The sequence below is a fragment of the Chroicocephalus ridibundus genome, chromosome 5, assembly GCF_963924245.1.
Source record: "Chroicocephalus ridibundus chromosome 5, bChrRid1.1, whole genome shotgun sequence".
NCBI classification, from domain to species: Eukaryota; Metazoa; Chordata; class Aves; order Charadriiformes; family Laridae; genus Chroicocephalus; species Chroicocephalus ridibundus.
Window position 1 is genome coordinate 55,929,274 of NC_086288.1, and position 10,427 is coordinate 55,939,700.

General features: G+C 41.1%; 1 protein-coding gene across 5 annotated transcripts in view; it reads left to right on the forward strand.

Moving 5' to 3' along the window:
• The window catches only part of EVC2 (EvC ciliary complex subunit 2), an 82,705-nt gene extending 74,076 nt beyond the window's left edge, over positions 1-8,629 (forward strand). For all 5 annotated transcript variants that reach the window (XM_063335436.1, XM_063335435.1, XM_063335432.1 and 2 more), the window contains exons 20-22: positions 4,860-5,053; positions 6,627-6,728; positions 7,208-8,629. In XM_063335436.1, coding sequence (XP_063191506.1) covers positions 4,860-5,053; positions 6,627-6,728; positions 7,208-7,478 — 567 coding nt within the window. In that variant the 3' untranslated portion in view covers positions 7,479-8,629. The remainder of the gene's footprint in view (positions 1-4,859; positions 5,054-6,626; positions 6,729-7,207) is intronic.
• The last annotated feature ends 1,798 nt before the right edge of the window (positions 8,630-10,427 follow it).

Consider the following 10,427-nt stretch of genomic DNA (forward strand, 5'->3'; position numbering starts at 1 on the left):
CAAGCCAGCTGCTCAGCAGAAGAGTTTTATCTTGCAAAGGATATTGTGAAATGTTTTTCTGCTGCTCTTGAGTTTGTTTGCCTCTGATAGAGCCTCAGAATCTACCTCCCTCATGAAGCCATGAATTCAAGATGTGTGGCATGTTAAGATGTATACTGAAGGGGCTGTGTAGGACTTGGTGGGAGGGAAGGGAGACAAACCTGGTGACTGAGTGCTACTGCTGCTGACTGTGAATCGTTCATTTCGAGGGGAACCCTATGGCAAGAGACCTTGGCTCTTTTCTTAGTATTTCAGTTCAAAGACAGTGCTATTTTTCTTTTGGAAGTGTTAAATCATATTTATCATTTGACTGCCCAGCACTAACCAGGAATATGCTGGGTTTGCACGTTACTGTGGCCCGTTTTGGTCCTAGAAAGTTTTATAATTAAATACTGACACTCCTTGTTCTATATTCTCCAAGATGATACTACTTGGCTTGGGGGGAAACTGGATATTGTTTTTCTACAGCATAGGTAAACTGTGTTGTTTTAGGTTGCTCACAATTTAATTGTCTTCCTGTGATGGTTGTTAAGTTTCTTTGGCAAAGATACATTGTGCAAGAGCCTTCTGAACAGCATAGAATCATAGAATCTTCACGGTTGGAAAGGATCTTTGAGATCATCGAGTCCAACCATACACACACACAAAAACCCCTACAATCTCTGTCACTAGAGCATGCCCTAAAGTGCCAAGAGCATGCCCTTACGTGCCAATGGCATGTATTCTGCAAGTTGAGAGGTTAAAATCATTGTTTTGCAGATTACAGATGCATGCAAATAGAATATGTCATAATTTTCACAGTATTAGTCCTCTTAGCACCCTAGCAGGTGAACAATGACTTTTGATAATTACAGATTTTGACATCTTGAAGACAGATTTAAGAGCATCACTGTCAGCTCACTGCACTTGAAAAACTGAATGCACTGTTCAGTACATACTTGGGGGACTGTGTTTTATGTTTTGTTCGTAAGATTCCCTGAAGAAATAATTAATTTGTGTAAATATGCATTAGATATACCATTGGGGTTTTTGTGTTTATATTTATTCACATAAAGCGTAGCCCAGAGGTATTCTGGGATGGACTTTATTGAAGCTCCATAAAACCTATACATATTTACCCTGAAGATATACAAAACATAATTTCTGTTCTCAGCAAGTATAACAGCATAATAACTCCAACTAAATTCCAAACCTGACTACTCTTAATTCAACTGTAAAGAAGTATTAATTTATTAAGGCTCACAGTGTAACATGTTCCTGCTTCTGGATGTGTTTATCCTGTCAGCTGATATGGGAACTGATTTTTTTTTTTAAATCTTTTTTTTGCCCCTGTTTTCTTACAATTTATAAAACACATTACCTTGGCAAGTCTTAGGATACTATAGCTATTATGCCTCTGTATCTTGTTCTTTTCCTTAAAGAGGATTTTCCCCTTTAGACTAGTTTTCAGAACTGTAGAAAACCAGGTAAGCTTTGCTTTCCTACATTTCGTGTTTCAGCTTATATCCTTATCAAGGCAGATCTAGTTCAATAAGAGATTTGCTTGAATGATAGTGAGATCAGGATCATAAGCCTTTGACTGAGAAGTTACTTTTAAATTAGCTCATAGCTATAGCCTCAGGTACAGTAGTTGCATTTTAGGAGACAACAGATGATGCAGGCAGACTGTCATGTGGAAACAGCACAATAAGCCTGAAACACAGCATGGGTTGAGTTCATTGCCTCTTGTATTACTTGTTTAAGTACACGTTGCTCCGTCCAAATACTTAAAAGTGATTCTGCTGTTTATAAACTACAATTCATTCCTGTTTTTATTTTGACCAAATTCAGAGAATACAAATGAGGTTATTGGTGGTGCAAGTAGCATTTGTATCCATTAGATTTTATGAAAAAAGTGAATTCCTAATCTTTGTAGTACCTTACCATATAATACACCTGAAGAACCAAACTCATCCCATGCTGGAGGGCTTTTGGTCTGACCAGTGTGACCATTCCTGTGTTTGCATCCACGTTCACTTCTCCTCCCCGCTTCTGCAAGCTGGATTGGGTAGCTGTGAGCATCTGACAGCTGCTCGCTGCTCGTGCGTGTTCACACATCAGCACACCCGTTTGCATTACATATGTTAGGTGCATCTGGCTCTTGGGTACCTGTGCCACTTTTGGTACTGTTGACAGCATCGTGGCACCTCGCGGGATTACTTCATTGTGAATTCTGCTGTTAGAAAAACATTGAGGGTTGCCTCTCAGTCCAAATCATACTTGATGAGAAAGGTCAGGTTCAGAGTGGAGAAGAGAACATTTGAGAAGAAACTATTACAGAGGAATGCAGTACTGAAGTCATGATGTTTCGATCATCTGTGTATAAATTACTGAGTTAAAGGTCCTGAGACTATTTAGCCAAAAAGAGCAGAACAGGTCACAGAGATGCGTCATTTTTATTCTCACTTAATGTTTTTTGTAAGTTTCTAGAACAGTTTTAAAGACCAAAAGTACAACACAGTCTGTATACAAATGTAGAAATTAAACTTAGTTGTCTGTATTGAGATTTAAGCTCTTACTTACATTCCTTTCCAAAGAATCAAAACATTTCTTGCTCTAAGTAGCCTGAACAGACATATCTTTTACCTAACTTTGGTGCCTGTTTAGGGTGAAAATATTGGACTTTTTAGATACTAATCATCAATTTTGGGATCCTAGTTCACTGTAGTATCTCAGTGCTTTCCATGGAAAACCTGTAACAACACTAAGGAGACCAAGAAACTTTGGGAAGTGGCTAGTTTTCCTGCCTTTTGGAGAGGGGCTCTCTGCTTGGAGAAGGGTTATGGGAAAAGGAAGTGGATTGATGTTGTGGCTTCAGTTGGGATCAGCTAACTTTTTTACTGGCAGCTGGTATAGTGCTATGTTTTGGATTTGGGATGAGAAATAGTGTTGATAGCACACTGGTGTTTATAGCTGTCGCTGGGCAGTCAAGGCCTCTTCTCACACCGCCCCACCAGCGAGCAGGCTTGGGGGGCACAAGAAGTTGGGAGGAGATGCAGCCAGGACAGCTGACCCCAGCTGATCAGAGGGATATTGCATGCCATGTGACATCATGCTCAGTGTATAAAGCTGGGGGAAGAAGAAGGAAGGAGAAGACATTCTGAGTTATGGAGTTCTTCTCCCCAAGTAACTGTTACGGGTGATGGAGCCCTGCTTTCCTGGAGATGGCTTAACACCTGCCTGCCAATGGGAAGCAGTGAATGAATTCCCTGTTTTGCTTTGCTCATGTGTGTGGCATTTGCTTTACTTATTAAACTGTCTTTGTCTCAACCCACAAGGTTTTTTTTCTTCCTTTTACTTTTCTGATTCTCTTCCCAATCCCAGCACGGGGGAGTGAGCGAGTGGCCGTGTGGTCCTATCTGCTGACTGGGGTTAAACCATGACAATTGATTTCTTTATTTTGTGTGGCCATCTAAATTTGGATTAGGGCTGCTTTGGGGGTGATTGCTTTGTTTGTTTTAACATGAATTTAGCAGAAAGAATTATCCTTTACAGAGCATCCTTTTATTGAAATGACTTCTTCAAACAAAAGATTCACTTAATACAGGGATCTCCTAGGTGCATTTGCTCCTCTGAAAATCCATCATGCAAAAAAGAGGCGGAGTTCAAACATTTGCTGTGACATTTTGAATCCACTGTGCACAAACAAACTGGCTGTCTTCCTGCATGGTGGGACCTTGTGTATTTTTATGTGACGTGGGCTTTGTAGTCATCTCTTCTATCAATGCTTATAGGAGGGTCTACAGAGTGGAGGTGACTCGGATGTCATGAGTCATCTTGAACGTTTGGCACGTCTTACCTAACTTCAGCTACCTGAGATACATGTATGGTTTTAATAATGGTTTTAATAAGACTACAACAGCTTTTTTTTTTCTGGCATCCTTTGAGGCATGTAACTTGGTTTAATTTGCTCTACTCTTTTCTTTCCATGTAGTTCTCAATATATTGTAGACTTTTCATATTTGATATGCATGAGAAATCCACAGGAACAGCCCTGGGGACACAGTAGTTTTGACAGCAGAGCAGAAAATAACAACGGGATTTTGGTGTTTGGAGGGGGGCAGGATATGGGGCTGGTGGATTGTCTAGGGAACAACTAAATTTGAACTTAGTCTATTTGAACACTATATGAATATGCTTTACCACTGACCTTTGGGGTGAAAAAGAGAGCACATTTGAAAAAAAAACAAACACCAAAAGAAACCCAGATGTTTCCTTCACCCCTTAACAAATGTTACAAGCTGTTCTCTGAGCTTATCACAGAATCTGGTGTTAAGAGAGGCTGAACAATGAAGTCCTCAACCATGGCAACATGTAAATGTAAATGTTGTCATTAGGCTTCAGACGCTACTTTTTTCCCCCGAATTTTACAGACCAAGGAATGCTGTATTGCTTCATTGCTATCTTGAAAGGTTTTCTTTATAATAGCACAATCCGGAAATTAACTCAACCTTACACGGTAGAATATGGTTGCATTGTGATTTTTCAGATCGAAGGGCATCCGGTACGTAGGCTAAGATCAGCTGGTTGTTTAACATTTACGCTGCCTATATCCAGAATGAAATGGACAACTGTAATATATATGGGCTGGTGTAAACAGAAACGGTGAACATGAGACTGTGTCCACTTGACACCAAAACTGTCACCACTAACATGATTTTTCAATAATATCTTTTGTTTCTAAAATGAATAATTCTTTAACGACAGTAATTAAAATTCACTAACACTTGTTTTTATTTTCAATGCTAAATTTATCTGTCCTCTTCTCATTAATCCTGTAGGAGCTGCGCCTGGCAGGTTATTTAGCTAAACTGACGAGGGTGCCAATGGGGATGTTGCACAGGATCCTGAACTTATTGCTGCCCTCCAGCTCACAAAGTGAGGTTCTTTCTGTCCTCAATTCCATCAGCAAATATTCAGATGGTGTTGCTGAAAGTGACAGTAATGCAGATGAGCCTGCCAGCTGTAAGAAAAGGTAAGTGAGATGGTTTTTTGGTAGACCATTGCAAGAGGAGATTATTGCTTTACATGTCTCTGTATTTGCTGGACAAGCAGGTTGAGAGCAATGGAAGAAATCACAGGTGCATAAGTTTCCTTTTGAAATATTTTTATGGGGTAAAAATAATTTGAAGCTGCTACCTTATTTTGTGAAATACTTTAACTATAATAAATTTATTGATAAAATAACAAAATTTATAACTTTATGAATTAAATGGTTATTTTTTAGATTTATAAGTCTTATTCTGATGGCCTTCTTTCTGTTGACTTTAATTTGAGTTTATTAAAATATTTTTTCTTCCAGCTTTTTGTATTTATAATATGCATAGCACACCAGATTTTAGGTGTCTATAGCTCCTAAAGATATAAAGGAGGTCCTCATTTCTGATAATGTAAGTTTCAACCTTGCAGATGCCTGTCCCTTTGTACCTCATTACTAAAGTCCCGAGTGGCCTCTCTTTTTCTCTTTACTCAAAGAGACAGGTAGTCTTCCAGAGCCTTCATCCCTCCAGTTTATCCCCATTAACACCAGCCAAATAGCTGTGCAGCTAGCACCTGAGAGGTGCTCATGGACCCTCTCTCCCAACTCCCTGCCATGACATGGGAAGGGGAGAAAAGCAGATGTTGTGGCACAGGGTCCTCTAGTTGTCAGATTTGAGTTGTCAAGAAAGAGATAAGTGACCTTGGGACCATGCCCTGAGGTGTGGTTTAAATGATTTGTGGCCAGGCAGCAAAAATCCTTGAACACTCTTACTGACTGTATTCATGTTATTAGCGTCATGGGTTTGGTAGCTAAAATCAGAAAGGGGAGGAAAGTGTGTATATTTCATAGAATCATAGAATCGCCGAGGTTGGAAGGGACCTTTAAGATCATCAAGTCCAACCATTAACCTACCCTGACAAAAACCACTTCTAAACCATGTCCCTAAGTACCACATCTACCCTTTTTTTAAACACCTCCAGGGATGGTGAATCCACCACCTCCCTGGGCAGCCTATTCCAATGTTTAATAACCCTTTCAGTGAAAAAATGTTTCCTAATATCCAATCTAAACCTCCCCGACATAACTTGAACCCGTTTCCTCTTGTCCTATCACTTGTCACCAGGGAGAAGAGGTCAGCCCCCATCTCTCTACAGCCTCCTTTCAGGTAGTTGTAGAGGGTGATAAGGTCTCCTCTCAGCCTCCTCTTCTCCAGGCTAAACAACCCCAGCTCCCTCAGTCGTTCCTCATAAGGTTTGTCCTCCAGACCCCTCACCAGCTTTGTAGCCCTTCTCTGGACACGCTCCAACACCTCAATGTCCCTCTTGTAGTGAGGGGCCCAAAACTGAACGCAGTACTCGAGGTGGGGCCTCACCAGTGCCGAGTACAGGGGGATGATCACTTCCCTAGTCTGGCTCACCACACTATTCCTGATACAGGCTAGGATGCTGTTGGCCTTCTTGGCCACCTGGGCACACTGCTGGCTCATATTCAGCCGGCTGCCCACCAACACCCCCAGGTCCTTAAGATTTGAGAATCTTCTGAGAATTTTTCTTTCCTACTCCTTCAGGAAGAACCAAGAGTTGTGGCAAGTGCTGGAGGACAAAGTAAGGCAAGATCTGATAAACAGAAGTTTGGAAAAGATCCCTTCTCCAAACAAGAGGAAAAACAGGTAAGGAGAAAACAGGAAGAAACATACATGGGTTTTTTAATGCTTCATTTCATGTCCAAAGATTCCTATTATGTCTGTTAGAAATCAGAAAATAAGTTCATAAATATGCGTTTTCTGACACTGTTCTGCTGTTTGTGCTTGTGTTTCCTATAACATATTTGCACATAATACGCAATAATACTATGCCTAAAAAGATTTTTTTCTGTACATATCCACAAAATTCATACATTTTTCATAAACATTGCCCATCTTCCCTATGGTTATTTATTAGAAGGTTACTTTCCGTATGCAATTTTGTATCTCATAAAACAATGTGTAAATTATCGGGGATTGGAATGGAAATTACAGTTCTGTCTATTGATATATGATTTTCTTTAGCTTCCAAAGTCACCACTTCTTTGGCAGGATATGATATAGAAAGTTACACTTTTTTTTGCCCAAGTTTTCATTTTTTAATTATATTTTTTTCATTAATATAGCTTGATGAAGAAGCAACTCGCCCTCTTGGAAGAAGCAGCATTCATTCATCTTGGATGTTTGCCTACGCATCCTCCTATGAAACAATCCGATCCTCCTGTTCCATTGAACATTGCAACTGCCGAAGCCATAGAGCTATTAGACACAGGGGAGAAGGTGTTTTTGTTCCGTGAGCCGAGTGATCCCATGCTTTCTTTGCATAATTCTACAAGGAAAAAGAAAAAGAACTTTCTTAATTCTAAAAAGGCTGCTCGTGCAAATATGGACTCGTGAGGGCGACTTCCATTCAAAGTATATCAATTAGGGAAGAGGAAGTTATTTAAAATTCAGCAAAATAATGAGGAAAAATGAAGCGTGTAGTTTAAATAACGCATGCATTGTTTTAATCTCATTTGTCTGACATTGTAAATAGATGTAATTTTAGAATGGCGCAGTTAGCAATGTACGTTGTGCATTTTTTTAATTCTTGTCAGCGTATGATGCAGTAGATGAAATATGGGTGTTTTATGATGCACATTCTGGCAGACAGGACTCTTCCGTCAGTACATTTTGATAATTTTTGCACTGATTTTACTGTAGCTGTATTTTCATAATCTATATATAAAGAATATTTATTATATAAAGTAAGTACTGATTTACTATTCTTGTATTTATATACTCTTGCAATAAGCTGCAGTATAGCAGATGATATGAAGAGATGAAGTGGATGACCAACAAGTCCCCTGTTCTCTGATTTTCTGTTCTTCTAGCTGATTTTCGGTTAAATGTTGTGTTCTTAATAGGCTTTGAATGTTACTTCTGCAGTCTGTGTTCTACCGTGATAGCTGGTAGTCCAGACCTTCAGCATATACATATGTACTTAGCCTTACATCCTGGGGTAACTTCAGCTTTTTGCTCTTGTTTCTAAACTTACTTCAGTGGAACTATGAATCAGACTGAGGTTCAAAACTATATTAAGTATTTGCAGCCTTTTTCTTGGTGAACCAATATTATCACTCTTGCTCAGTAGAAAAGGGGAAAATGTAAATGGACATGTAATACCTTCAGAAGCTTTTTTAATTGCAGTGCTGCCAATTGTCACAATTTTAGGTGAGTATTTTTGAAGTTCTTATTCCTGGATTTCTCTAAATTGATGAGAATATAATTTTACATTTGAAAAAACAGTTTGGTTTTTTTTTTTTAAACCTTTCTAGTTGACAGAAAGCAACCTGTAAAAATGAACCCTAAAAACAGGTACAGAAAAACGCTAATTAAAAGAAACGCATATATTTGTTAATATTTCATGATATTCAAGCCTGTTTTGAGGTTTTTTTGAACTGTATTTAAATGCTATGCTCGAGGGTACTGTGACCATACATTTTTCATGTATGGACTTTCTGTGTCTTTGTATTAGTAGGGTGCCAATTTCATTTTAAAAATTAAAATGTTACAACATACGTGCGTCTGTAGTTGGCATCTATTCCAAGTGGAAAACCCCTATTTTTCCCCCCCACTTCTCTTGAAAAGTTTAAATATTCATCCTACAGTAAACAATAATTAGTGTTTGATATCGCTATTAGTGAATATACATTATAAAATGCATGCAGTAATTAACCTCATAATCCTAATTATTTTTTGATAGCATTCTTCAGTCTTTTTATAGAAGTCATTGCTCTCACAGAAAGAGGAGTCCGTCAGGGTTGTGGGAGTTCAGAGTCGCTATGTTTTATTAATGCATCTGGTATATTGGCCCCCAGGCGTGGGTAGGTAACGGTAAGGTCTGTCCAGCCTTGGAGGTGGGTCAGAGCTGAATAGAAGGCGGCTCTGGTGTTTCACAAAGTGGTTTGTCCCTGTGCAAGAAAAGCCAGTAGGAAAACCTGAACTGTGCTCAGGTGTGCAAGGAGTGCTTGGAAACTGAAGTACCCTCTCTTGAAAATGAGTCTCTTCCAAGATTCCTTTGCAAGCCCAGACTATAGGCTGTTATAATATAAAAGAGAAATGGCAGTACTGATCACAAATAAGACATTGGGGCCAAGAGCTTTAATGAGTTACAATAATAAAATGCAACATCTGAATATTGCTTGCAATATCAATTTATTATCTTTAACATATAATCTGTATGTCTAATAATAGAAAGCTGATTTGTAGCTTTCTGACACCTCATCACAAATGTGGAGCAGCTCAGTGATCGTAACTGTTCTAGCATGGAAATTCGCGCCCTGCTATGAGTAAGTTTCGTATCATGCAATACGTATTCGAAGAAATGTCTAGATCTTAATGTCTTCTGTGTCTTATGAAAGAGGTACTTCCTGAAGCCCACTTCATTGAAGAGTTGTCTTACGTTCCGTTTGAGCCATTCAGAGGGCCAGCTGTCGTGTGTGCAGTTCTGTGTGTGCCGTAAGCATTAGCAACTGTATTTCACAGTTGAAGCCTTCCAAGGAACAGGGGCTGGACAAGCCCTTCAAATTAATCCCATTTGGCTTCATAGTCATCAATAAAATAAGTAATATTTTATTGATGTAAAGGCCAAAAGTAAAAAAGGCCATGTTCTTCAGGATTTTGAACGTTACCCAAATGGGGCAAACTGTTCTTCGTTCTCACTAAATTAACATCAGAAAGGGACACCTTACAATTTGGCTGAATCTCCTATTTTAAACAGATGTAGCCGCAAGGCTCGGGGCCGGCGCCCGGCCGCGTCCCCTCCTTGGCGGCAGCACCGGCGGCTGCCCTCAGCGGGGGCAGTTAGGCCTCACCTCAGTTAGGCCTTCCGCCTTCACCCGCTCCCGGGTCTCGGCGGGCGCTGATTGGCTGCCGTCGCGCGGGGCGGGCTCTGCCGCCGCTTTACGATTGGCGGGGATGGCGCTGACTGCCATCAGCGCCCGCCAATGGGGCCGCGGCTGGGGGTGCGGGAGGCTGGGGCTGGCCACTGGGGCGCCAGGGCTGAAGCCCAGGGGAGGTGCGCGCGCGGTCGGCGGGGCCCGGCCCGGCTGAGGGGGGGCGGAAGGGTGGCCCCTGCGCCCCGGACCGGCCAAGCCCGGGCTGCTGCTGGGCCGTCTCCGCCGCGGCGGCAGCCAGGCCTTGTCCGTGGCCGCGGAGAGTGCGGGGCTGGGGGGCGTCATTGCCATGCGGCTGCTACTTAAGGGGAAAAACACGCTGGAAAGGGGACAAGAAGTTCTCACGTCATTGTCACCTGGGAGCAGCCGCTGGCGTTGCCAGCCAGACCCCCCCTCAGAGTCCCCGAGT